This window comes from Phocoena phocoena, chromosome 2 (genome assembly GCF_963924675.1).
Source record: "Phocoena phocoena chromosome 2, mPhoPho1.1, whole genome shotgun sequence".
Classification (NCBI taxonomy): domain Eukaryota; kingdom Metazoa; phylum Chordata; class Mammalia; order Artiodactyla; family Phocoenidae; genus Phocoena; species Phocoena phocoena.
In genome coordinates, this window is record NC_089220.1 from 76242977 (window position 1) to 76270839 (window position 27863).

General features: G+C 41.9%; 2 protein-coding genes across 4 annotated transcripts in view; one reads left to right on the forward strand and one right to left on the reverse strand.

The window, feature by feature from the left end:
* Positions 1 to 5596, forward strand: part of TEP1 (telomerase associated protein 1) — a 37906-nt gene extending 32310 nt beyond the window's left edge. For both annotated transcript variants that reach the window (XM_065871532.1, XM_065871531.1), the window contains 12 exons: positions 590 to 697; positions 1303 to 1435; positions 1519 to 1595; positions 1702 to 1834; positions 1970 to 2106; positions 2266 to 2390; positions 3481 to 3624; positions 3772 to 3868; positions 4601 to 4706; positions 4813 to 5018; positions 5148 to 5252; positions 5474 to 5596. In XM_065871532.1, the coding sequence (XP_065727604.1) occupies positions 590 to 697; positions 1303 to 1435; positions 1519 to 1595; positions 1702 to 1834; positions 1970 to 2106; positions 2266 to 2390; positions 3481 to 3624; positions 3772 to 3868; positions 4601 to 4706; positions 4813 to 5018; positions 5148 to 5252; positions 5474 to 5596 (1494 nt within the window). The remainder of the gene's footprint in view (positions 1 to 589; positions 698 to 1302; positions 1436 to 1518; positions 1596 to 1701; positions 1835 to 1969; positions 2107 to 2265; positions 2391 to 3480; positions 3625 to 3771; positions 3869 to 4600; positions 4707 to 4812; positions 5019 to 5147; positions 5253 to 5473) is intronic.
* Positions 5597 to 14397: 8801 nt separating this feature from the next.
* On the reverse strand, positions 14398 to 27435 carry PARP2 (poly(ADP-ribose) polymerase 2). Of its 2 annotated transcripts, none has more exons than XM_065872054.1 (16): positions 27390 to 27435; positions 26297 to 26443; positions 25895 to 25965; positions 25245 to 25295; positions 19826 to 19922; positions 19334 to 19409; positions 18620 to 18722; positions 17847 to 18009; positions 17458 to 17596; positions 16343 to 16406; positions 16127 to 16261; positions 15744 to 15871; positions 15484 to 15583; positions 15046 to 15144; positions 14678 to 14802; positions 14398 to 14557 (listed from the first exon to the last, which is right to left on the reverse strand). In XM_065872054.1, the coding sequence occupies exons 1-16, from the start codon at positions 27433 to 27435 to the stop codon at positions 14398 to 14400; spliced, it is 1704 nt and encodes a 567-aa protein (XP_065728126.1). The 2 variants fall into 2 exon arrangements, with proteins under 2 accessions (XP_065728126.1, XP_065728125.1); XM_065872053.1 differs by having other exon boundaries at positions 25895 to 25963; positions 26235 to 26443.
* Between the last annotated feature and the right edge of the window lie 428 nt (positions 27436 to 27863).

Genomic DNA, 27863 nt, shown 5'->3' on the forward strand with positions numbered 1-27863 from the left:
GGATGCCCTGTGTCTGCAGGTAAAGGTAGTGCTATGATTTCTTTGGTCCTAAGTGAAAAATGGGTCTCAAATTATGCATTCAGCGTTGGTAAAGCCTAGTTTTCCAACTCAGAGTCCCTGTTGTTCTCAAAAAGAAACGAGTAGCAATTGAATAGACTTGTCATTGTCTGTCCTACCCCTGACTTCTAGGCAGCCAGATCTCTCCTGGGCGTTGCAGACTTCTCACCTTTGTCAGGGATGAGAGAAAGTTGTTGTTGACTGACATTATGTTAATAACAAGGACAATAGCTACTATTTATTCAATGCTCACTATGTACCAGGCATCCTGCTAAGTCCTTTACGTAGATGCTTCAGCCCCATATCAGTAGGTACACTGCCATTATCCTAGTTGAGCAGATGAGAAGCCTGAGGCCCAGAGAGATGAACTTGTCCCAGGTCACCAAGGAATGAATGGTGGAACTAGGATTTGAACCCAGGACAGCCCTTGCTGTTAATCACAAGGCTTACCGCCCTCCACCCTATGTTATAAGTATAGAGAAATGCTGGAGGGATGCTGATTATTCCACTCCTCTGCCCTCTGACTCTGCAGGTCTCCTGCTCCAGTGATGGCTCTGTAAGGCTGTGGGACCCAGAGTCGAGACAGCAGCTTGGTCAGTTCCTGGGTCACCAGAGTGCCGTGAGCGCCGTGCTGGCTGTGGTGAGAAGGCAGTGGAGAGCTCACTGGGGGTCCCTGGGAAGGTTAAGGGGGCTTTGGGAGACTGGATGCATTGCGTATCTAATCCCAAAGGCAAAAGGAGTATAAAGAGTGAGATGCTTGGGCTTCCCTGGTGGCGCAGTGGTTGAAAGTCCGCCTGCCGATGCAGGGGATGCGGGTTCGTGACCCGGTCCGGGAAGATCTCACATGCCGCGGAGCGGCTGGGCCCATGAGCCATGGCCGCTGAGCCTGCGCGTCCAGAGCCTGTGCTCCGCAACGGGAGAGGCCACAGCAGTGAGAGGCCCGCGTACCACAAAAAAAAAAAAAAAAAAAAAAAGTGAGGTGCTTGGGCCTGAATTAGAGCAGGATTAGGGTATTGAGGCTGAGGGTTGGTGTGAGGGGAGGGAGAGGATGAAAACACAGTATCTCAGTATCATGACCTCGTGGCATGATGAAAGTCCTGCGCCTCCCAGCCCCACTATCCGGGGTGTCCTCATTCTTTGACATCTTCTAGGCCCTTAATACTGAACCCACACCTCTGTGGCGGGAGTCGTAATTCCCATGTCCCACTCAGTGTGACTCTTCTCTTATCCTGTGCTCTGGGGCAGGAGGGGCACGTGGTATCTGTGGGCCGAGATGGGACCTTGAAAGTGTGGGACCATCAGGGTGTGGAGATGACCAGCATCCCTGCTCACTCAGGACCCATCAGCCACTGTGCAGCTGTCCTGGAGCCCAGTGCAGGTAATGAAATGTCAGCCACCTTCCCGTCCCCGCTGCCTGTTCCCTTCTCCCCTTCTCCTGACTCAGTTTCTGTATCTTATCAGCTGGCCAGCTGGGGTCAGAGCTTCTGGTGGTAACTGTGGGATTGGATGGGGCCACACGGTTGTGGAATCCACTCTTGGTGAGTTCCCTGAAAGGCCTTGGGTGGGGGCAGTGGAGAGGGTATGATGGTACAGCGTCCTGTTGTGTCACCTCCCCACTGTGCCATCTCCATCCTTTCCTCCTAGGTGTTTCAAACACACACCCTCCTGGGACACAGTGGCCCAGTCAGTGCAGCTGCTGTTTCAGAAACCTCAGGCCTCCTGCTGACTGCCTCAGAGGATGGTTCCATACAGCTCTGGCAGGTACCTGAAGAAGCAGGTGAGGTGTGGAGAGACTCAAGGTGTGAAAGGGGGGTGTGTTTGTCGGACCAAGAAGGTCAAGGGTAGCCTGCTATCTCCTCTTGTATCCCAACAGTGGTCCAGCTCCTAATGAATCACTTCCTTTCTTCTCCAGATGACACATATATACCCAGGAGTCATGCAGCCATCACTGCTGTGGCCTGGGCCCCAGACGGTTCTATAGCAGTGTCTGGGAATCAAGCTGGGGAACTCACCTTGTGGCAGGAAGCTAAGGCTGTGGCCACAGCACAGGTGAGTTGGGTCAACTTCAGTTCTTTGTTTATGTGAATTCTGCCCTGGCTATGTATCTGATGGTATGTGCCGGGGTTAGAGGTTGCGTAGATGCCTGGGATGGGGAAGAAGGTTAATCCTGGTTCCTCAGAAATACTGAAATAAACTTGTATTCACTAGGCTCCAGGCCGCATCAGTGCTCTGATCTGGTACTCAGCACACACCTTGATTGTTGTCAGTGCTGATGAAAAAGTCAGTGAGTGGCAAGTGGAACTGCAGAAGGGTTCAGCACCCAGAAATTTCAGGTGAAATGAGGCGGCTGGGTTAATGAATACAGTTACATCTGGGATTTTGCTCAAATCACTCCCTTCTACTTCAGAACTAGGTCAATAGGATGTTAGTAAGCAGGAAAAAGTCACTGGGAAATTGTTTTCTGCTCATCATGTCAATTTAAGTAATAATTATCAAGTACCTACTTTATGCTAAGCTCTGGGCCAGGCAGTGTGAACCAGATTGAAATTAATTTTTAACTAAGGGAGCTTACAGTACAGGAATGTGCACATAAGTAAACTGCCAACAATATGCAGAGTGATTACTGCTATAATAAAGATATATATATATATTTTATATATATATATATTTTATATACATATATGTAAAATTCCTGGGGCTGCAGAATTTAAGACATTTACTGTTTACAAGAGTTGCTATTTGAGATTGGGCTTAGAGGATGAGTAGGAGTTTTCTGAATCAGTAAGGGAAGGGAATGGTGTTTTAGGAAGAGGAGGTAGCATTAACAAAAGGCATGGAGGCATGAGAGTGTGTGGTGTGTTCTGAGTATAGCTCAGTCTTTGGGTTCTTGGTGCGAGTGGTGGTGGGGAATTGGGTTGAAAAAATAAACTGGGGCCAGGCTGTAGAGGGCACAGTGCTAAGAATTTTGAGCAGAATAATTATCTGAATTTTAGAAAGAGAACTCTAGTGGCCACACGGAGGATGGTTAGTAGTAGAGAGATACTAAACGTAGGGCGACCACATTTACAGCTGATGCTCTAGTCCAGGGAAGACAGAACGTGAGCCCTGACCTGGGCAGTGGGGATGAAAAGGAAAGATAAAGATTTAGGCATGTGTTGCCAGTAGAGTCCACAGTGGTTATCAATCAATTGGAGGTCAGGAGGGAAGGAAAGGACAGGAATGTTAGAGATTCCTGGTTTGAGCAGATAAGCTGATGATGGTATGATGAATACTAATATAACAAAAACAGAAAGAGGAACACAATTTGTAGGGATGGTGATATATTTTGTTTTATACTTTACTCCTGAGGAATTCATGGGGAACTGAGAGAGACGGACTAAGGTAGAATCTTTCTCTGTCCATGTATCCCTTTTTGCGCTATAGTCTTCACCTGAACCGAGTTCTGCAGGAGGACTTAGGGTTCCTGACAGGTGTAAGTCTGGTCCCTGACGGTCACTCCCTCATCTTGGCCAAAGCAGATTTGCAATTACTGCACATGAAGCCAGGTGATGAGCCCTCTGTAATCTGGTAAGATCCAAAATGTTTTCTCTTGGGCTGGAGAAAAGAGGAAAAGTGGGTTAGTGGCTACCCTGAGTTTGGGTCTAACTAGAACAAACATTGGGGTCTTACAGAGAGGTGTTCCTGGGCTTAGCCTCTTTCTTTCTTATCAACCAGGAGAAGCTATTCAGAAGATCCTATAATGTTGTCCACCCACCAGGACTATGGTGTGTTTGTCCTGCAGTCAATGAACCTCAGAGTGCTTTCTTTCTCAGTAAGTTCTGTCTGGGTGTGTGTTAAAACAAACATTTGTCCAGGACCAATGTTTTAAAGCCTTGGGGCCATGATGGAGGATAAGAGGAAGGAAGGGCAAAGCAGTTGGTTCCAAATCCCCTTCTCTTCCTTTAACTATAGCTCTACTTAAGAGCATTTTATATCGGGTTTCCCTATAAGATTTCATTGATACTAAAAAGGATTCTAGTGTTTAAAAGAATCATGGGAAACGATAAACCTAGTTGTTTTCATTGCATTTTCTTCATATCTGTCTTGTCTTGCCACTGTGAGTATTAGCAGTGTCTTGAACAGTACAGATATATATCATAGACATTATGTTGGGCGAAAGAAGCCAGACACAAAAAACTACATATTACATGATTTCACCTAAATGAAGTTCAAGAACAAGCAAAAGTAATGTATAGTGACAGAAGTCAGAATATTGTTAGCTCTGGGGGTGGTGATACTCTGGTATTGACTGGGAAGGGGCATGAAGGCGACTTTCCAGGGTGATGGAAATGTTCTACATCTTGATCTGGGCAAGGATTACATGGATGTATACACGTGTAAATTTTATCAAGATGTCCATTTAAGATTTGTGTATCAGTACTTTCCTGTACCTAGGATACGATTTTGAAAAATCTTGACCAGCCCAGAGCAGAAAAGAGTTGCTTTGTCTGGGCAGCAGTAAGTGATACAAGTAGGCTAATCAAAATGATCTATCCTTTCACAGAGCCAAAAGGAATTAGGAGAGTTTTCAGAGTGCCCAGAATTTGATCTGAGCTTAGAGAATCCTAATAAGACCCTCATATCGGTAACTCAGGCCAAACCTGAATCTGGTGAGTGGTGATGGGAGGGCCCAAGGAATCCAGAGGTGGCCTAGGGGAGGATGGTGGATCCTTCAAAGTCTAAGACCTGGCTCAAACTCTGCCCTTGAAATGGCAGAGTCCTCATTTTTGTGTGCCAGCTCTGATGGGACGCTGTGGAACCTAGCTAGATGCAATGTTGAAGGAGAATGGACCACAGATAATATCTGGCAGGAAAAAGTAGAAATGCCTGAAACCCGAACTCCAGAGACAGATGCGTGTGTATGTGCTGACACGTATACCTGTCCAGCAGTCCCACAGCTAAAGACACGGCAGCGTAGAAAGGTGAGTTTGAGGGAAAGGTCACAGACATTGGGGAGGAGGCTCTAGGTCTGACCCAGCAGACTTCTCTGCTTCCTTGTCTGAGGCGGGTCCACTGAGAACTCACCACACCTCTTCCCCTCCCTCCCTAAGATTCACACAGGCTCTGTCACAGCCCTCCACGTGCTGCCTGAGTTGCTGGTGACAGCTTCAAAGGACAGAGATGTTAAACTGTGGGAGAGACCCAGTATGCAGCTCGTAAGTGTGTGTGTGTGTGTGTGTGTGTAAGGAGGGCTAAAGGGATGTCATAGAGCAAACTTGGGGTAAGAAAGGGCAAAAGATCAAGACTGTGTTCTTCTGTCCTTCTTGCAGTAATGTGCAACTAACCTGTTTCTAAACAAAAGTCATTGGTGTGAGACAAATAAGTAAGGAGGCCCTAGGCTTGTAGCCCACATCTCCCGTTTTTGTTCCCATTGTAGCTGGGCCTGTTCCGATGTGAAGGGGCAGTGAGCTGCCTGGAACCTTGGCTGGGTCCTAACTCTGCCCTGCAGCTCGCAGTGGGAGACACACAGGGCAATGTATACTTTCTGTCCTGGGAATGAAGATCACTGCTCAGGGCAAAGAGACCGCTTGAGCTAGAGATGCAAAGCCTGAAGACACCAGTGGCTACGTTCTTGATACAATTATATAAATAAAAGGTGGGAAAATCTCACATGCAGTGCTGCCTGTGTTCTTAATGTGGATTTGGACCAAGAGGGAAGAATATGAATGTTCTTATGTCTCTTTTCTGATTTAACATTAATCCTTACCAGAACTGCAAGAAAGTGAACCAGATCTTTAGTATTCTTTGAAATTATGCTTTAGAATTCTTGTGTCATTTTCTGGCCCCAGGACCGTAAGGTATAACTCCTACCAGGAGGAGGAATGAAAGTGATGTTGACCAGCACTTAGTTTGAACAGAAATCTGAAGACCTCTCACTTGTTCAAGGAAGAGGAAGAGAAGGAAGAATGAGTCACTTGGGCCCTGGTTCAGGGTATTTGGAAAGAACTGGGATAGAACCACGACAACGCTAGGTTCCTGTCACAGAAGCAGCCCCATCTACTCAGAGCCAACTGCCCAGGTGAGAGGTGAGAAGCCAGGGCTCTGAGAGCAGAACGTGTCTTCTGGCTTTCACAGCCTCTGACAGGGCAAGCGGCAGCCACTTGACTTGGAAGCATTAGTCAGTATAGTAATTTGCATTCTTGAAGGAGATCACAAAAGGGTATCTCTCTCAAATTGAAGTTCATAAAGATAAAATGAGTTGAAAGGTGGAACAATGCCTACACATGGACTTGCTGTGGACTGTGACCCTCTTAAGTAAACTGTGACCCTCTTATTTTCCTATAAGTCTGTTTTATGGGAGAGGAAGTTCCCTGAGGCCCTTTCTTTCTAAGGGTTAAGGAAGGGTTAAGGGTCTTTGGTGTCCAAGAAGTCAAGGACTTGTGTATGATAAGCCAGAGCTATTACAGGATTTTATCCTGGGTTGGTAGGGTTCTCTTAGAGACATATCACTGTACTCTGGTCTAGAGTTTTCTGGATTTAGGGAGTTGAGGGGTACTCAGTTTCATTCTTACTTTGCCCTGATTCCAGAAATCACCTGAAGGACTTTATCTTATTTCTACCAATGCCTCATATTCTCTCTTAGCCTGAGGGTAAAGACATAAGGAATGCCATCAGCTGATAAGTTTTAATCATAGGTCATGCTTCTATCTTTTCTCCCATGCCTCATGCAGGGCTCTAAATATACCTTCTAGACTACCTGCTCTACATGAACCTTGTGACTAGAAGTCTAAGTTAAGGTAATTTGAAATTTATGATTCATACTACTACCCAGAAATGCTACAGAGAACCATGGCACAGCATCATCCTGGAAGTCACTGGTTTCAATCTTTTGCCTTTTGTTCCCCTGAAAGCATGGGCCAAGGAAGGGGGAAGCCCTAGATGTCTGTCTTCCATGCTCTAAAAATTCTACAAAGGCACCCCAGCTGAGGATGGAGGAGTAGGGCTGGAGAAAGTAAAGCATACCTTGCTCAGTAGACTCAGCTCTGTTTACCAGGTCCACCTGAAGGGTGTGATCTTTCTTATCTTGGAGATATAATTGCTATGAGTGAAGAACAGGTTCTAGGTAACAGTAAATATGTCCCCAAGGGAGTTGAAGGGAAAATCAGTTTAGGTTTTACGTTAAATATTTTCTGAGTTCTTATCATTAAGCAATTTCAGTGTCTCCCAGTGCCTGGATGAGTTCAATTATAGTCACTGGATTATAGGATCATAGGACATTGGAACAGTCTTCTTCAACCCACAGAAGCACCTTTCTCATGTGTCAGTTTTTAACATCTGTTTTTACACATCTGTGCAGTTTGGGTTTTTTTCTTTGTTTGTTTTGGCCATGCCGTGTGGCTTGCAGGATCTCAGTTCCCTGACCAGGGAATGAACCTGGGCCACAGCAGTGAGAGCCCAGAATCCTAACCACTCGGCCATTGGGGAACTCTCACCACAATTTGTTTTTGAAATCTAGAACATATCTATTCAAAGCTTGGTTTGTGGGCTTCCCTGGTGGCGCAGTGGTTGAGAGTCCGCCTGCCGATGCAGGGGACACGGGTTCGTGCCCCGGTCTGGGAAGATCCCACATGCCGCGGAGCGGCTGGGCCCGTGAGCCATGGCCGCTGAGCCTGCGCGTCCAGAGCCTGTGCTCTGCAATGGGAGAGGCCACGACACAAAAACAAAGTTTGGTTTGTGGACCAGTGCTGTTCCACAAATTCTTGATGGTTCATTTTCCTGGTACTTCATTTTTATTATATTTTATGAAAGTGTTGTTCCATGACAGGTCAGAAATTTGTTTTAACAAGACTGCTTCCCTTTCCCCATCTGTAAAATAGGCATAATAATATTGCCTATTTTTTAGGGATGTTGTGAGGATTAAATGAGTTATAACATGAGAAACACTTAGAACAGTAGTTGACACTTACATGGTAAATGTTCAGGAAGTGCTTGACTGTTCTTTTCCTTATCCACTAGTGCAAGTATCACCTTGTTATTCTTTCTCAAAAATATCTTGGTTATTGGTATATATTTAATCAGTCAGATGAAATATGGACTCAATTTTTCATTTAAAAAATATATATATGGGGAACTGATAGAATTTTTAAAAAAGAAAAAAACCCCACTTGTTGGCTCTAAATCTACCTGGAAATAAAACACATCACTTCCACTCATATTTTATATATGTGAGCAAAGCAAGTCACACGGCTCTGCCTATTGTCAAAGGGGAGGGAAGTGTCATCCTACCATGTATCTGGAAGAACTAGGAACCAGATACACAGTTATACCCTCAAAGAACCTGTGTTGATGCTTTTCCAGTAGAATGGCTCTTAGTCCTTTTTTTAAAAAGATCAGTTAAGATTTACACAGAATATTCCCACATACCCTTCTTCACCCAGCTTCCTCTAGTGTTAACATCTTACATAACCAAAAAATTAACATTGATACAACATTATTAACTACATATGTGATTCGATTTCCTCAGTTTTTCCACTAATATCTTCATTTTGTTCCAGGTTCAATCCAGAATACCACATTGCATTTAGTCATTATGGCACCTTAGTCTAATCCTTCAACTGTGACCCTGTCTCAGACTTTCCATAGTCTTGACATTCTTGGAGATTTCTGGTCAGGTGTTTTGTAGAATATCCCTCAGTTTGGCTTTGTCTGCTGTCTTCTCATGAACAGACTGAAATTATGAATTTAAAGGAAGAATACAAGAGATGATGTGCCCTTCTTGTTACATCATATCAAAAGCAATGATATCAACATGACTTACTACTAGTGGTGTTAACCTTGATCACTTGTAAGGTTGACGCGATGTTTGCTAGGTTTTTCTTACTGTACCTTCTCCATATTGTTTGTTAGAAGCAAGTCATTAAGTCTAGCTCACACTCAAGGGGAAGGGGATTAAGCCTCTAAGAGGGAGATATATCAAAGAATTTGTGGTAATCACCACAAAATCAATAAATTTTGAGGTAAGTTTTTTTAGACTGTGCAAATATTCTATTTTCACTGACTTTTTAATATTCATGCATCAATCTTGCCTGAGCAATTATGACTGTGATTTTCTAATGATGATTTTCTATTTCCCTCAGCCCTTCTATATTAATTGAAATTCTAAAGGGAATGTTTATCCCCTCTTCCCCACTTATTTATATATTGAGTCATTCACATATCAGTATGGACTCATGAATATCTATTTTACTGTTTGGGAGCCTGTTGCATTTTATTACTTAAACTTCATAGTATGTATATTTCAATGCAACTTTTTTGGCCACTATTTATAAAGGAAAAATATATATCACAAAAATTCAGTATAGTATTTTTAATTGAGATATAATTCATTTTCACCTTTTTTTTTTTTTTTTCTGGCTACACTGCACAGCATGCGGGATCTTAGTTCCCTGACCAGGGATCAAACCCGTTCCCCCTTCCCCGGAGCCTTAAGCACTGGACTAGTGGTGTTAGGGGAGTCCTGTTTTTCACCCTATAATTCAGTGGTTTTTAGTATATTCCAACACTGCAACTATCACCATTAATTCCAGAACATTTTTATTACCTCCAAAGAAACATTGTACCGAATCACCCCCCTCTCACCCCTTCCTCCAGCCACTGGCAATTGCTAATCTACTTTTCATCTCTATGGATTTGCCTATTCAAGACATTTTATATAAATGGAATCATACAATATGTGGCCTTTTGTGTGGCTTTCACTTAGCATGTTTTCAAGGTTTATCCATTTTGTAGCATGTATCAATACTTTATTCCATTTTATAATAATAATACAATATAACAATAAATAATACAATAATATTCCATTGTATAGATACACCATATTGTGTTCATCCATTCATCAATTGATAGAAATTCTGGTTGTTTCCACTTTTTGGCTATTATTATGTTGCTATCAACAGTCAACGTACAAGTATTTGTGTAAACATTTCTTTTCAATTCTCTTTACATACCTAAGATCAGGATTAGTAGGTCACATGGTAACTATATGTTTTAACTATTTGAGGAACTGCCAAACTATTCTCCAAAGAAGCTGAGCCATTTTACATTCTCACCAGTAACATGAGAGGTTTCTAATTCGTCCACATTTTCACCACTACTTGTTATTTTTGGTCTTTTTAATGGCAGCCCTGCTAGTGTTTGTCAAGTGGTATCTTGTGATTTTGATTTGTTTCTTTAATATTTAATGATGTTGAACATCTTTTCATGTGCTTATTATTGGACATTTGTATTTCTTTGGAGAAATTTCTATTCAGATTCTTTGGTTGGTTTTTAACTGGGTTATTTATCTTTTTGTAAATAAATTTATTATTTATTTTTTTGGCTGCGTTGGGTCTTTGTTGCTGCGCGTGGGCTTTCTCTAGTTGTGGCGAGCGGGGGCTACTCTTCGTTGCAGTACACGGGCTTCTCATTTTGGTGGCTTCTCGTTGCGGAGCACAGGCTCTAGGCACACGGGCTTCAGTAGTTGTGGTACATTGGCTCAGTAGTTGTGGCTCGTGGGCTCTAGAGTGCAGGCTCAGTACTTGTGGCGCACAGGCTTAGTTGCTCCGCAGCATGTGGGATCTTCCTGGACCGGGGCTCAAACCCATGTCCTGTGCATTGGCAGGTGGATTCTTAACCACTGCGCCATCAGGGAAGCCCCTATTTATCTTTTTATTGTTGAATTGTAAGAGTTCTTTATATATTCTGGATACTGGATCCTCATCATGTTATGATTTGCAAATATTTTCTCCCATTCTATAGGTTGTCTTTTCACTTTCTTGATAGTGTCCTTTTTTTTTTCTTCCCCTAGTATATCTGTTTATTTATAATTAATTAATTATTTTTTTGGCTGCATTGGGTCTTCGTTGTGGCACGTGGAGTATTTTGTTGCATCACATGGCCTCTTTGTTTCAGCGCATGGGCTTCTAGTTGTGGTGTGCAGGTTTTCTCTCTCTAGTTGTGGCACACTGGTTCCAGAGTGCGTGGGCTCTGTAGTTTGCAGCACGTGGGCTCTCCAGTTGAGGAGCATGGGCTCAGTAGTTGTGGCACGTGGGCTTAGTTGCCCTGCAGCCTGTAGGATCTTAGTTCCCCGACCAAGGTTCGAACCCGTGTCCCCTGCATTGGAAGGTGGATTCTTTACCACTGGACCACCAGGGAAGTCCTGATAGTGTCCTTTGATTAACAAAAGTTTCAAATTTTGATGAACACTATTATTTTCTTTGGTTGATTGTGCTGTCAGTGTCATAGCTCAGAAACTATTGCCTAATCCAAGGTCACAAGATTTCCATGTGTTTTCTAAAAGTTTTATAGTTTTAGCTCTTACATTTAAGTCTTTGACACACTTTGAGTTAATTTTTGCATATAGTGTGAGGTAGTATTCCAAATTGATTACTTTGCATGTGGCTATCCAAGTTGTCTTGATACCATTTATTGAAAAAACTATTCTTTCCCCCTTTTAGTAGTCCTGGCATCCTCGTTGAAAATCAGTTGACCATAGATACATGTATTTATTTCACAACTCTCCAATTTTATTGATCTATATATCATCTTTATGCCAGTACCACACTTTCTTGATTACTACAGCTTTGTAGTAAGTTTTGAAATCAGAAAGTGTGAGTCCTCCAACTTTTTCAAGATTGTTTTGGCTATTCAAGATCACTTTGCAATCTCATATGAATTTTAGGTTTGTCCTGTTCACTTGTGCAAAAAAGCTATTGGAATTTTGACCAGAATTGCGCTGAATCTGTAGATCACTTTGGGGAGTATTGCCATCTTAGATATATTAAATTTTCCAATCCATGAACACAGTGTACTTCCACCTATTTGGGTCTTCTTAAATTTCTTTCAATAATGTATTGTCATTTTCAGTGTACAAGTTTTGTGATTTAAATCTACTCCTAATTTTTTTGATGCTATTATAAAGGGATTTTAATTTCCTTTTCAGACTATTCATTGCTAGTGTATAGAAATACAACTGATTTTTGTATATTGATCTTGTAGCCCACAACCTTGTTGAACTTATTATCTCTAATTTCCTTTTGTATGTATTGTTTAGGGCTTTATATACATATTAGATCATGTAATCTAATATGTATGTATTAGATCATGTAATCTAATATATATATTAGATCATGTAATCTAATCTATATATATATATTACATCATGTAATCTAATCTATATATATATATTACATCATGTAATCTAATCTATATATATATTAGATCACGTAATCTGCCAATATAGTTTTTCCTCTTCCTTTTCAATATGGATGCCTTTTCCCCTCTATTCCTTATCTAATTACTGTGCCCAGAATCCAGTACAATGCTGAATGGAAGTGGTGAGAGCAGATATCCTGGTCTTGTTCCTGATCTTTGGGGAAAAACTTTCACTCTTCTTGCGGTTTTTCATAGACATCCTTTATTAGGTTGAAGAAGGTCCTTTCCATTCTTAGTTTGTTGAATGTTTATCGTGAAAGGGTGTTGAATTTTGCCAATTGCTTTTTCTGCATCTAATGAGATGGTCATGTGACTTTTGCCCTACATTTGGCAAAAGTCACAACCATCAATTTTGGTTGATTTTCGTATGTTGAACCAACCTTGCATTTCTGCAGTAAATCTCATTTGGTCATGCTGTATAATCCTTTTTTATGGTTTGCTGGTTTAGGCTTGATAGTATTTTATTTTTGTATCTACATTCTTTTTTTTTGCTGAGCTGGGTCTTCATTGCAGCATGTGGGCTCTTCATTGTGGGCTTCTCTCTCTAGTTGCAGCATGCAGGCTTCTCTAGTTGTGGCGCACGAGCTCCAGAGTGCACGGTCTCAGTAGTTGCAGCGTTCAGGCTCTCTAGTTGCGGCACGCAGGTTTAGTTGCCCCGCAGCATGCGGGATCTTAGTTCCTCACCCAGGGATCGAACCCATGTCCCCTGCATTGGAAGGTGGATTCTTGACTACTTGATCACCAGGGAAGTCCCTGTATCTACATTCTTTTTTTTTTTTTAATAAATGTATTTGTTTTTGGCTGTGTTGGGCCTTCATTGCTGCACGCGGGCTTTCTCTAGTTGTGGCGAGCAGGGGCTGCTCTTCGTTGTAGTGCGCAGGCTTCTCATGGCAGTGGCTTCTTGTTGCGAAGCATGGGCTCTAGGCGCGTGGGCTTCAGTAGTTGCGGCACACGGGCTCAGCAGTTGTGGCTCACGGGCTTAGTTGCCCTGCAGCATATGGGATCTTCCTGGATCAGGGCTTGAACCTGTGACTCCTGCATTGGCAGGTGGATTATTAACCACTGCACCTGTATCTACATTCTTACAGGATACTGGTCTATAATTTTCTTGTGATATCTTAGTCTGGGTTTCGTTTTATACTGCCTTATAAATGAGTTGGGAAGTATTCCCTTCTCTTACATTTTTTTGAAGTGTATAGTCTAGTTTTAACAGCAGCATACTATTTCAATGAGAGAATATATTTAACTAGTTCCTTATTTATGGGTTTTTTTGCATATAACAATTCTGCAGTGACATCATCTATGTAAACATGTACATCTGTAATTTTTAGGTCAAAGGGTGTGTACATTTAAAATTTTTGATAGATATTGGTAATCTGGTCTCTAAAAAGTTACAAACTATTGTTTTCATTTAAATAACCTTCATTGTTACTAAGGAAGTATGTTGTATGTGTGTGTTTATCTGTGTTGCATGTGTTTACAAATAGTCAAGAAGTCTCTGGATCTGTTTTAGACTTTAGTACTTCTTAGATGGAGTGGGGTACATTAAATCATTCTCCTTCTCTCCCTTCCTCCCTGAGATATATTTAGGCTTAGTGACAGTCCTCCAAGTGCTACCCAAAATTTTGGACATCTGAGACCTAGGATGCTAAGTGGTGGGAGACCTGGTCTGCAGGTGGTAAACAGGGGAAAAAGGCAAGTGAGAAGATTTGTATGGGAAACAATTCAGTCTTTGCTGCCTCTACCCTTCCTATAATACTACCCAACAAACTCCAGTTTGCAGAAAAACTATATTAAATGGAGAAAAACATTAACCTCCATTAGTCTCCCTCAATGCCCAGAGGCTATTCTGCTGTGAAAGAACAGAACAGGATCCTGAGTAACCTTCAGCTAGCTGTGGCATATGCAGAGAAGCTGTATTTTCTGTCCTGGAAATAAAGATACACTAACATCAGAAAAAATATGTGCTTGCAGAAGTAAAGCCCAAAGAAGCCAGTGGAAGATTTGTACTGTCTTTATTACAGAAAATATGAGAAAATCGAAAAGTACAACGTTGCCTGTTTTCTTGCTTGAAGATCATATTTTCTCTGGTTTGTTTAATATCAACATTCACCACAGCTGCAGGAAATTAAACCGAACCTTTAGAAGGTATCGCATATGGACCTGGTTGGGGTTATAGACAATAAATTCGTTGTAGTTGAGGGTATAACCCTCTGGATTCAGAACTCCTGTGTCACTTGCTGGTCCTAAGGGCACTGTACTCCCATTCCTGCCAAATGGAAGAATGTGTGTCAACATCTGCCTCTGGTTCAGAAGTCTGAACAGAGAAAGTAGAGAGGCTTATCTGGCCAAAAGGAGTTTTCTGACCCTCCAGGTTCTGAGTACTCACAAGGTGATGGCGCACGTAGGACTGGGAGCCATCTTGCCTAGCCCCTTGGTGCTGTGTTTGCCCTGAAGTAATCCTTCTGCCTCGGGATTGGCTCCTAGTAGCTCATTACACTGACCTAGAGCTACCTGCAAAGAAAAGGATCTTTAAATGACCACATCCTACTGAAATGAATGGCTCTAAAGCCAAACAGAAAACTCCATCAGTACTTTCTTCTCCTACTCCAGCAGAATCGAATCCAGTGGAAATTGCACTTGGCTTCCCTCTCAGGTTCTCCCAGGTGAACCTCTTGGTTCTGTGGCTGAACTTTTCTCTTTGGAAAAATAGGAACTAATAATAAACTAGAAATCACGGATGTGTTCCTGCCTTACCTCTGACAGGAGCAGCAGTCCAGTATCCTTTAGGCGAGTGGCAAAGCAGTAATTGGCACTCTTGGAAGACATGTCAGCAAAGTAGATTCCTTTTCCAAACTGAAACATATAAATAAAAAAAAAAACAAGGTCAACTGCCTAACCCATTGTGTTAGAAGGGAGGCTCATACCACTGACCCTGTGTTCTATTATCTTAAATACAATATAGACCCTTCTCCATTTCCCCTCACAATTCTGTTCCAAGAGAAGGCAGAAGCATCAATGAATCTCTGCTTTCTGGGGAGAAAGGAGGGATATCCTTAGGAATTTAAGAAAGGAAGGTCAGTCAATGCCAGGCCACCACCTAATCTAGGAAAAAAAAGAAAGGAGAGGGGAAAGGACTGAGAAAATTGTATTCTTCTCCCTTGTACCTACCTCCAGGGTTCAGTTTCTACTCACCATGTAACCTGTGATGGGAGCCTCAGGTGGGGCGATTCGAAGCCCGTGGCTCAGGATTCCCACCCAGTTACTCAGCCTGGAACCATGCCACAGCAGCATCCTACGGAAAAGCCAATATTGTACTCTCTCTTGCTCTCCTGCAAACATAGGCCATAAGCGTAAAAAACACCAACAGCTGTCTCTGCTATCCTTCTCTATAAGTTCCGTAACTGCGCTTCAGGCAAGGGAATGTCTTCCCAAACCCAAAGCTAAATGGAGACCTGTTATGAAGGTCCTCTCTGAAGGCTTCTTTCTCACCCTCCTTCTCTACTTCAAAAACATCCAGCAAGGTCATGGTATAGTCACTGTGTGTGGGAGCATGCGTAGACTGTAGGTACTGGGAAATCACCTGTGAAGAAGAATGAAAGAAATGGCTGATGCGGACTCTATAAGAGACCATGGTGAGCTGAAGAACCTCAGGGCTTCTGGTGTAAATTGGCCCAAATGGTCTCACAAGGGCAGCTAGAAAGAGCCCTACCTTCCCAATTCCTAGTAAATAGAAGTTCTGCCCTGAAGTTTTCTCTTAACCAGAAGTAGTCAGAGAACAGGGGGATGGGGAAGCGTGGATCATTTATTTTGTTATGAAAATGATCATTTTTCTTACTTTGAACTCATAACTCTCATGGTCTAAAGGGTGCAAAGCACAATGTAGTTTTCTATAGTGTTGGTCCAGTGGGTGTTCTGGGCTTTGCAGTTCTGTCCTCACCAGTTTAATGGCAATTTCAATGTCTCCCAAAGCCTGACAAGATGAGACAGAAAATCAGTGTGGGAGGAACCTGGGGCAAGAGATGTAATACTTCCCAATGCACACATATCTCACCTCTAGTAGCTGTACTTTGTCTGACAGCTCTTTCTCTGTCCGGATTAATGGAGGGGTACGGAGTCTAGGACAGAGATATAACCAATAATTAGTTCTCTGATGTGTGGCCAAAAGACACATGACTAAAAATAACAGACTAAAGATAGGTCCTTTAGAAAACAGGTATAAGAAACTGGGGTTTTCCATTTGATAGAGATCTGTAAGAGATTTTAACTTCCAAATATATAAAGAGATATTATGCATATACTCTGAGTAGGAGAAAATGAACGAACTATATAGATTTTGACATTTGGGACTAGAGTTAAAATTCCTTTTTATGGGAACTTTTTAAAAATAAGATGGGGCTTCCCTGGTGGCGAAATGGTTGAGAGTCCGCCTGCCAATGCAGGGGACGCGGGTTCGTGCTCCTGTCTGGGAAGATCCCACATGCCGCGGAGTGGCTGGGCCCGTGAGCCATGGCCGCTGAGCCTGCGCATCCGGAGCCTGTGCTCCGCAACGGGAGAGGCCACAACAGTGAGAGGCCCGCGTACCGAAAAAAATAAATAAATAAAAATTAAAAAAATAAAATAAAAATAAGATGTATTGACATCAATAAGGAATAGTTTGGATGAGGTCCTATCTAGAGGCAGAAATATACCTATTGACCACTTGGGGTTATTTCTAGGTCACAGGCTTCTATAAAGCAATAGAGGAATAAAAATAAAGGAAGCACCAGAATGCAGAATCAACAAAGATAAAATATATTTTATATACTTAATATCCTTTGAGTTCACAGAAATGGTGTTAGTGTGTTACTGTCACCTTAAAGAATAGGAAACAGGGTGATATGCCTGAAGGTGTTTCACATGTTGGTTGGATAGCTAGACCCCACTCTCTCTTGAGTTAGTAACTTCCACTTTGTCAGAGAATATGGTTGTAATCAATCAGGCCAGGAGATCACATCCCATACTCATAAGCTGATTAAATAGGCTATCTATAAATCATTTTCGCTCTACAGTTATTCAAGATGATCATTTCCTTAGAAATGAAAAATTAAAAGATTATAGTTGCTGCTGAGTGATGTAGGGGATATGGCTGGGCAGAAGACCAAAATGAAGTAACAGCACAGGCCTTACCCAAAGTCATGTGGTATTCTGGTGTAGAATTCATTGCATGCTTCCACGAGAGCTCGTCCATGCTGGCCAGCCCGAATACAATCCTCAATCTTCTTAAGAGACTGGTAACCTGCCTTGATTTGTGCCACTGTCAGCTTCCCTGCAGACCCAGCCAGAGATCAGACTCCACAACTAGGGTCCCAAGCCTGTAAACTGTATTTGTGTCCCTGCCCAAAAAAGACTCTCACCTTTCAACTTTGTTCTTCCTCCCCCCACGCAACCTCTCACCCCAAATCTGTCTTTCTTTGTTCAGTAATATCAGCAAGCTTTAAATCATGATGGTGATAAAATATCCTGGTAAAGGAACTAGAATATGAAGTGAGAATGTAGGATTGAATCTGAAGTCCTACCAAGTGGGGCTTTCTTGGTATCATATTTCATTTCTACCATCATCTCTTCCATGGCCTGGACATTACAGATCAACTTCATCAGCTCCTGTACACGAAGATCTAGCTGTGACTCTGGTTTCAAGCGGGATTTGAGAGATTCACCTTTATTTGTTTCCTCTTCACTCTACAGCAAAAAAAAAAAAAAGTCATAAAATCTGAAAGGATCTATTTTATGCTCCCTGCAAGGACTGGCTCTACAATATTCCTGCCAGGTCAACATCGGCCTCTGCTTGAACACAGGCCCATTCCATTATTAACCTAGTTGTACTCAGTGTGACTTCCACCTTCTAGTCCTACCTCTGCTTCCCATAGTTAAACACTCAGAGTAAGTCTAAAAGGCCCTCCAGATATGATGTCATTAAGTATGTAAAGAAGCTATTGTATCTCAAATCTTCTCACCTTAAAAAGACTGGTTTTCCATTTTTCAGATATGTGACAGTTTTCAGGACAGATCCTTTTAGCATCCTGGTTATAACTCAGCATTCAAAATTAAATTTTTTTTTAAACTGTGGTATATAACTAGAAGTGAAGGCAACTTTAAATGTAGTTTTATCCATTTGACTATTTATTACTCCTCTCTTGATTCATAATATTAAACTTCTGGAAACAGGACCTAAGATTTTATAAGAACCTTAGTACATAACAGAGACTAGGACCTCATCTAAGTCACTCTGCTAGACTTCACCCTGGTTAAGAGGAAACAGTTCTTCCCTAAACATATAGTCAGAGTTTACCTGAGTATTGGTGGTATAGTCCATTTGTAGCATATCATATTTTCCAGGCACCTTCTCAAACTTCTCACGATCCTCCCAATTATTTTTTGTTTTGTCAAGGAATCTGTAAAGTTCAAGGTGGTGAGAAAATCTTACAAACAAGGGTCTACTACTAGGGATGGGCTTACAATTATTTCCTAAGAACATCTTCAAACTTTTTATTTCCTGCGACATCAATTTTCCATAAATCTGGATTCTGAATTAGGACCCTGAATGGACAGAAAAGCTCTAGAGACAAAGGGAACCAAAAAAATGGGAAAAGAGGACACTTGAGCTTCCCAAAGGCCCCAAACATCACAAAAGTCATTGAGATTTAAGACAAAAGATCCCTATCCAATCCTTTTCTCTGAAAGAAACATTCCCAGAGACTCCAGAAAGTTTTTCATATCATAGTAAAATAATTTTTCAAACTGTAGCTGAATAGTCTCATCTCATTTTCCCCAAATTTCCTAAATTGTTGGTCATGTGCTGAATATATTAGCTTCTTCTCTTTTTAGTCAATTTCACGGTTCCAGGTGATTTAATCACTTAACTAAGGATGCAATCTGGTGTTCTGATCATACAGTGTCACAGTGGAAAGACATTATCATTTAGGCCAAATCACACTTACTATAAAATTCTTAAGAGATATCCAAGAAGAAGGATATTTTTTTGGACTCATTTCTTAGCACTCACTTCTTTTGAAAGATTTCCTTGGCCTTGTTGAGGTCCCCAGAACAAGCCGCCAAGCTGTGCTGCCCCATTTTTCCAACTGCAAAGTAAATGCCACATGTAAGATGGTTCTCTGCCCCCCAACCCAAGAACAGTTCTCTGATAGCAACAAGCCAGCTCTCTAAGGTTTCTCCACTTAGCATCTGACAAATGGGCAGGAAGGGAAGAAGGAAAAGGTGGAAGGGCTTAGGGAACTGATCCTGTTGCCTCTGAAGAGCACGAGCAGCCCAGCTGCAGGAGAGTTCTCGGCCTCAACAGGCTGCTAGTAGTCTTTCCGATGAGAACTTGCAAATGGGGATGCTGGCCACTCCCCAATTTCAAGCAGCACAGTTTGATTCCTAAGCCTCTGACAGGTTACAGAAACTCTACTTCACCAATTTAAACCCAGAGGATCCTTTGGCTACTCAGTTGCTTTTGGCTTTCTGAATTCATAAAATCCACAATAAAAGTCATTACCTCGGCCCCATCTCATCCAAACACTGAAGTTCCTCTGTGCATCATCTTCTAACAGCTGGATCAGATAATACTTGTTGTTGTTGAACTGGAGATTGGTCTACGATGATAGAAATATGAACATAAAAGGACAGAAGTTTGCAAATGGAAGCTACATAAACTAATGATTCTTCCTTGGTCAGAGGTACCAGTAATTGCCATGAGGAAAGGACAGCAAGGGACAAGAAAATCAGGTTCATGTAAGAGTAAGGATATAAGTAAGGAGGAAAAGGGTTTCTATATTAAACTTTTTGAGTTCCTAGGAATTAAAGGCTGGATGCTTCCTAAAACCTCTACCCAACCTCAAATATCATCACTTCCCTCCACAGATGTTTCCGAGGCCATATGTATTTTCCAGTTCCCAATCCATTCCCAATAATTATTTTCCAAGTGAAAACAATTTTGATGCCCCAAAGATCTGTAACTATTATGCTTGTTTGTTTAGACAACTTATTCTTCAATAGTTCCACTTACAGCTCTGGTTTGTCAGCTGCAGCAATCTGACAATGAGCTGAGAGCAGGATGTTAGGAGGGGAGGGAGGACAGGCAGAAACCACTGCCACATCTGCCCCGTACCTAACGTGACCTGAGCTGGAGACATTCAGAGAAAATGTGACTAGTATCTAAAAAGCGGTATCCTGTGAGTAACTTACTCTGAGTGAAGAGACTGAGCAGTCCATGATAAGGAACAGCAGCTTGTGCTGTAAGGCCAAGCCCTGGTCATCAAGGCAGTCTTCTTTGTTAAGTGTGTTTCCTGTCCCTACCTCCTGTCTGCTCACATTATAAAGTCGCAGACGGTAGAACAAAAAGGGGCCTTAGGATCTTTTCTATCTGCTCATGATATTTTAACTGAAAAAAGTGGTAATAAAAGAATACTAGGTAGCTGTTAAAAGTACATATGATAGATCAATCAATTCAAATATGAAGACATATTCAGGAAATACATTAACCAGGCATGTGTAGTACCTATACAAAACAACAAAAATAAACAAAGAGAAAAAAGATTAAAAAGAAAAAAACTGGATATCAGCATCATGGTGGAGAAAAGATGCTCCCTTCATCTCTCCCCTTCAATCTACAACCAGTAAAAAAATCCACAACTCAACAAAGGTGCCTCTGTCTTACACTCCAGGGTGCCAGAGAATTCCACACATCTGTACATCTAAAGGTGGGTGGACTGGGACACATAGAGGAGGTGGAACCAGGGCAACAGTGGAGGCGGTGCCTGCGATTCCATGCCCCCAGAGAACCTGGCAGCAGCAGGTGAGGCGGTGCACAGGACTCTGGCATCCTGGCTGCAGTGGTGCTGGCAGCCACAGGTAACTGGGCAGCAGTGACAGGGGAGCCATGGAGGGCCCGTGACTCTGGCCCCTGCACCTTCACCCTCAGTGGCAGCTCCCGGCTGAACACAACAATACCAGACAACTCAGAGGCACTGGCGACCCAGCTCCCCACGCCTTTTCCTGTGACTTAGGAGATCCCAGACGAACGGAGGCTCCTGCCATCCTGGTGCCCCAGGTAGTGACGCCAGTGACAGCAGCAGCAGCAAAGCACCAATGACCTTGGAGGCACAACAGTGATAAGGAGGGCACCGGGTGACCCCTGACAGAGGTGGTGGAGGGTGGAAAGTGCTATCAAATGTAACTAGAGGCAGGTCCGATGAGAAACCAAAAACTTGTGTTACAGCGCCACCTACTGGAAAACAAAAGAAAGGCCTGTAATTTCTAACCTGTTGAATCCTCAGAATCAAGATTTTAAAAAAAGCTTTACCTAAAGAAGAGCGCGGTGTTTGCTACTTCAGACGTACTAGCAGAGGAACAACTCATCAAACACCACGAAGAACCACAATTACAGTGTATCATGAAAAGAAAATGACAATTTTCCAGAAACCAAACTTAAAGTCACAGAATATAATATTGTGATCTAACTGATAGAGAATACAAAATAACTGTCATGAAGAAGCTCAATGAGCTAAAAGAAAACTCAGAAAGGCAGTTCAATGAGCTCAGGAATAAAATTAATGAACAGAAGGAATACTTTTCTGACGAGATTAAAACTATAAAAGAACCAAGCAGAAAGAAATAATAGCTGAGAACTTCCCAAACCTGGGCAAGAAAATTGATAGACCACTCCATGAAGCTAAGAGAGCATCTAATTCCCTTAACACAAAAAGGTTTTCTCCACGACACATTATATTAAGACTGTCAAAAGTCGATGATAAAAGAAGAGTTTTAAAGGCAGCCAGAGAAAAATGTATGATTACCTATAAAGGAATCCCCATTAGGCTAGCAGAAGATTTTTCAGAAGAAACTCTAGAGGAGTAGAATGACTTTCTCAAAATACTGAAAGATAAAAACTGTTAGCCAAGAATACTCTACCTAGCAAAGTTATCATTCAGATATGAAGAAGAAAAAAGGCTTTCCCAAACAAACAAAAGTTGAGAGTTCATCACCGCTACACCTACTTCACAAGAAATGTTGAAAGGAGCTCTTCTACTTGAAAGAAAAAGACAAAGGTACACAAAACTTTGAGTAAGGTGATAAACAGAATCAGAAAATTGCAACTCTATCAGAATAGGTTTAAATAGCATAAAGGTTAAAGGGAAAAAAAGCAGAAAAAACAACTATAGCTACTTCAATTTGGTAACAAATTTACAACATAAAAAGGGATAATTTGAGACAACAAATACATAAAAGGGGAAGAGGAAGAGGATGAAAGCCATATAGTCAAATGAAGATGCTATCAGCGGAAAAAGGACTATTTTATCTAAGAGACGTTTATACAAACCTCATGATAACCACAGAGCATAAATCTACAGCAGAGGCACTAGACATTAAAAACAAGGAAACTGAGAAAGACATCATAGAACACCACCAAACCAAACTGGCAAACAGAAACACAAGGAAAAAGAAACAATGGAGATATAGAAAAACCAGAAAACAAAAGATGAAATGGCAATACTAAGTCTTCATCTATCAATAATCATCCTAAATGTAAATGTATTGACTTCCAATCAGAAGACACAGAGTGGGGCTTCCCTGGTGGCGCAGTGGTTAAGAATCTGCCTGCAGGGGACACGGGTTCGAGCCCTGGTCCGGGAAGATCCCACATGCTGCAGAGCAACTAAGCCCGTGCACCACAACTACTGAGCCTGCGCTCTAGAGCCCATGAGCCACAACTACTGAGCCCGCATGCCACAACTACTGAAGCCCACATGCCTAGAGCCCATGCTCCACAAGAGAAGCCACCACAATGAGAAGCCTGCACACCGCAACAAAGAGTAGCCCCCACTCGCTGCAACTAGAGAAAGCCCGCGCGCAGCAACAAAGACCCAATGCGGCCAAAAAATAAAATAAATTAATTCATTAAAAAACAAACAAACAAAAAAACCCCACAAAAGACACAGAGTGGCTGGATGGATTAAAAAATAAGATCCACCTATATGCTGCCTCCAGGAGACTCAGCTCAGCTCTAAAGACAAACAGGCTCAAAGTGAAGGGATGGAAGATGATACTCCAAGCAAATGGCAGCCAAAAGAAAGCGGGTATAATTAATACTCACATCAGGCAAAATACACATCAAGAAAAAAAGTTAACAAGAGACAAAGATGGACATTACATAATGACAAAGGGGACAATTCATTAAGAAGACAAGTTTTTCAATATATGTACACCTAATTCAGGAGCACCAAAATATATAAAGCAATTATTAACAGACCTAAAGGAAGAAACTGACAGCAACATAATAATAGTTGGGGACTTTTAACACCCAAATTACATCAATGGATAGATCATCCAGATAGAAAGTTAATAAGGGAACAGCAGCCTTAAATGAAACATTAGATCTGATCGATTTGTACAGAACACTGTATCTAAGTGTGGCAGAATACACATTCTTCTCAAGTGCACAAGGAACTTTCTCAAAAATAGATCATATTGATATGTTGAGGTACAAAACAGGTCTCAATAAATATAAGAAGACTGAAATCGTATCAAAAATCTTTTCTGATCACGTGAAACTACTACAACAATGTAGAAATCAACTACAAGAAGAAAGCTGGAAAAATCACCAATATGTGGAGACTGAACAACATGCTACTGAACAACTATTGGGTCAACAAAGAAATCGAAGGAGAAATTAAAAATACTAAAGATGAAATGAAAATAAGACATACCAAAATCTATGGGATGCAGCAAAAGTGGTATTAAAAGGGAAATTGAAAGCAATACAGGCCTACCTCAAGAAACAAGAAAAATCCTGAATAAACAATCTAACCTCACACCTAAGGGAACCAGAAAGAGAGCAAATGAAGCCCCAAAGTCAGCAGAAGGAAGGAAATAATAAAGATCAGAGTAGGAATAAATGAAATAGAGACTAAAAAGACAATAGTAAAGATCAATGAAACTAACAGCTGGTTCTTTGAAAAGATAAACAAAATTGACAAACTTTTAGCTAGACTCAGAAAGAAAAAGAGATAAGGCTCTGATAAAATCAGAAACGAAAGAGGGGAAATAACAATGAGTACCACAGAAATACAAAGGATTATAAAAGAATATTATGACTAGCTATATGCCAACAACTGGACAACCTAGAAGAAATGGACAAATCTTAGAATCATACAACCTTCCAAGACTAAATCATAAAGAAATAGAAAATGTGAATAGACCAAACCCTAGTAAAGAGGCTGAAATAGTAATTAAAAAACCTCCCCCAAAACAAAACATTACCCTGATACCAAAACCAGACAAGGACAACACAAAAAAGAAAATTAGAGGCCCATATCTCTGATGAGCATAGAGAACTGTATGGTGACAAATGGGAACTAAATTTTCGGTGGTGAGCACCCTGTAGTGCTTATAGAAGTAGAAATCTAATGTTGTACATGTGAAATTTATATAATGTTATAAACCAATGTTACCTCAATAAAAAGTAAATTTAAAAAAATAAATAAATTTAACTACATAAAAATGTAAAACTTCAGTAAGGGCAAAAAGTATACCATAAGGAAAATCAAAAGGCAAATGACAAATTTGGAAAATATATAAGCAATTTATATTATAGACAAAGGACTATCCTCCACATTATGTAAAGTTCCTCAAAGCCCATAAGAAAAAAGACCAACAACCTATCAGAAAATGTGCAAAATGATATGAACAGAGGGCTCATAGGTTCAATAAAAGACATAAAATCTGCTAAAAGATCTGCTTTTCATAGAGGACTCCACTATCAGTCAGGTAGAGTGCACTAGGGCTGAGTACTTGGGAGTATGAACTCCTAGGGGCTAATATAAGGGACTTCAGAATTAAAGATTTGGGCACTGGGACACTGTCAACAATAATTATCAAGAAGAAATTCCCATAAATAAAATAGTTTCTTCCCTTACCTGATTTAGCATGACATCATAGACATCATTTCCTTCACAGTATACATGGGCCTAGAGAGAAAAGGAAAAAAGTGACATTTGTACAGTCACAGCCCTGATGAGATCCTAAGCGAGGCTCTAAATTTTCTTATGCCTCAAGGTAGTATTCTCCCACTCTACCAACATGCATCTTCCAGGGAAAGAAATGCAAAAATACGTTCTTATACACATAAACTGTCATTCCTATGATGAAAACATGTTGCCTTTTTGTAATTACAGAAATACAGATCAGTCTAACTCAGTTAAAGGAAACCTGTTCCAGAGGAAGCCTTTCTTCTGTATTCTTCAAATCCTTTTCCCATTCATCAGTAACTCATGCCATACATACCAGGGCAGTTTCTCATTAGAACATTGATAATGATACAATTTTCTAACTGAGAAAGAGAATGAGGTGTGGAAAGCTGATGACGACTCCGGAAGTTAACCATGCCAAAAATCACCCTGATGATTACCCCCAAACCCCACCCCTGCCGTCACTCAGCCTTGGAGAGAGTTAATCACTAGTAATATTTTGCAGAGCATTCCTAAAATGGATACTAGCAATGTTCCAGACAGGAATCCCAATAACAAACGAACAACTGCTCCCTGAGAAATCAATGGGAGTCTCTCACCTTCCCCACCTTGGCTGTGCACTCTGGGTCCACTGGAGCTTTGCCCTTTAACAGCAAGGTCTTTACAGACTCTGAGGAAAGACAGATATGTACCACATCTACTTGTATGGGAATCAAAATTATCTGTCATGGTTAGACAGAAACCTGTCATAATTAACTTTGCCCTTCCCAAGCACTCCTGATCTGCCCAGGTCTCAGTTCATCTCAGATACAGGAAACTGAAGATTTTGAGAAAGTAGTTTAGTCCTGTGGTATGCCCAAAAGATAGAAAGTTAATTATATCTTCAAGAAAGGAAGAAATAAGAGTTGAAAAAACAAGATACCACCCCCCGACCCTCACCCCTCCCAGCGACCCCTTGCTGGCCCAGGTGCTCCCTGGCCTATGTATGTCTGAAAGCTGACCTTGCTTGTTTTCCATCCTGTCATTATCAGCCTTTCCTCCAGCCACAGGCTCCTTTTTCATCTTCTGGCATTTTCGAATTTTCTTTGCAGGTGGAGGGTCTTCTGTAGCTGTTTTGCCATTATTAACTCTTTCAGCTTCATTCAGTGATACAGAATGGGCAAAAGCATGGGCAAAGAAGCAAAAGAAAGAAAGAGTACACACTGAATATGATGCTCCTTTGAAAAAACATCTTTTTAAAGAAATAGATTTAGGTGGTTTTGTAAATTTACAAAGAAATAATAACTGCCACACCACTGTTCTTGAAAACAGTGTGAGTTCCTGAATTGCTATTCTAGCCACATAAAACTAAACAAAGCAAAATGGAGCCTTGAGGTCCTTGTGAGCTCATGGCCTGAGGCATGAGTCTCATAGCCTGCTTATCTCTTCCGTTTACTTGTGCCCCAATACCACCCAAATATCTATCCTCAAACTACCTAAGGTGGTATGAGATAATGGTTACTAGAGTGCTCTGGAGTCTGTGCCTAACTTAGAGCCCAGCCCTCTTTCAGCTGTTTAATCGCGTAGAAGTTATTTCATCTCTTAGTACCTCAGTTGCCCCAACTGATAAATCCAGAGGAAGACAACACAGTACCGAATTTGTGGGGTGGACCTATGCACGTAAGAACACAATACACAGAGTATGATATCTCATCGTAAGTCAGTTCTAAGCGTTGCATTTTATTATCTCTGAAACTGGGATGCATTTTACCGCGGATGACTTATTAGTAGTGAATCATGTTTTAATTGGAAGCGTTTCTCCTTGCTTAGTGGTACATAAAACAATGATGCACCTTACAATTAATTTTTTTTAACTGGATGACATTAGGTATTTAAGATAGTGCTGGCACTAAGTTAGTTGTTACAGGTCAACAAGCCGTTATACACAGTTCTGTAATCCCAAAAGCTCTTGAGAACAGAAAATTTCAAAGTTCGGTACCAAGACAAGCGCTGGTTCAGGCGGTGATGGAAGTAGGAAGGGCTATAGCAGAGGGCACCGTTCCTTTTCCGACTTCCCGCCCCCCAGCCTTCTGCCCCCCACAATGCACTCCAAACCTCGCGCCCAGCTGCCGCCTGTCCCCCGCCGCCGCCGAGCTGCCATGGAGCCAGAACGCTGACGTCATCAACTCTCTCCCAAGTATCGCCGGCGCAGTCAAAAGGCGGGAGCACGTAGTGCGCGTGCGTCCCAGCGAGGAGTTGCCAGGGGAGGAACGCTCCGCAGTATTTGCATGTCGCAATGTGTTGCGGGAAGTCACCATAACCGACAAATGTATTTCGCTTTGGGAGCCTTATAAATGTGGCTTGAGCGTAGTTTTCGGCGTAGGGCGGCGGGAAGCTCATCGATGGGGCCACGAGCTGAGTGCGTTAAGTCACTCCGTCCCATGTCCCTTGGGAAGGTCTGAGACTAGGGCCAAAAGCGGCCCTAACAGGGCTCTCCCTGAGTTTCGGGGAGGTGAGTTCCCAGAGAACGGGGCTCCGCGCGAGGGCAGACTGGGCAGGAGATGCCATCGACCCCGCCCTTGCGGAGGG

Coding starts and splice junctions, on each gene's coding strand:
- PARP2 (XM_065872053.1), bottom strand. CDS start 27,435: ATGGCAGCTCGGCGGCGGCGGGGGACAGGCGGCAGCTGGGCGCGAG. Junction 18,723..19,333: donor AAGGAAATCTTTCAAAAGAA/GTGAGTGCTAAG, acceptor TGAACTTTACAG/ATTCCTTGACAAAACAAAAA. Junction 14,558..14,677: donor CCTACGTGCGCCATCACCTT/GTGAGTACTCAG, acceptor TCCATTTGGCAG/GAATGGGAGTACAGTGCCCT.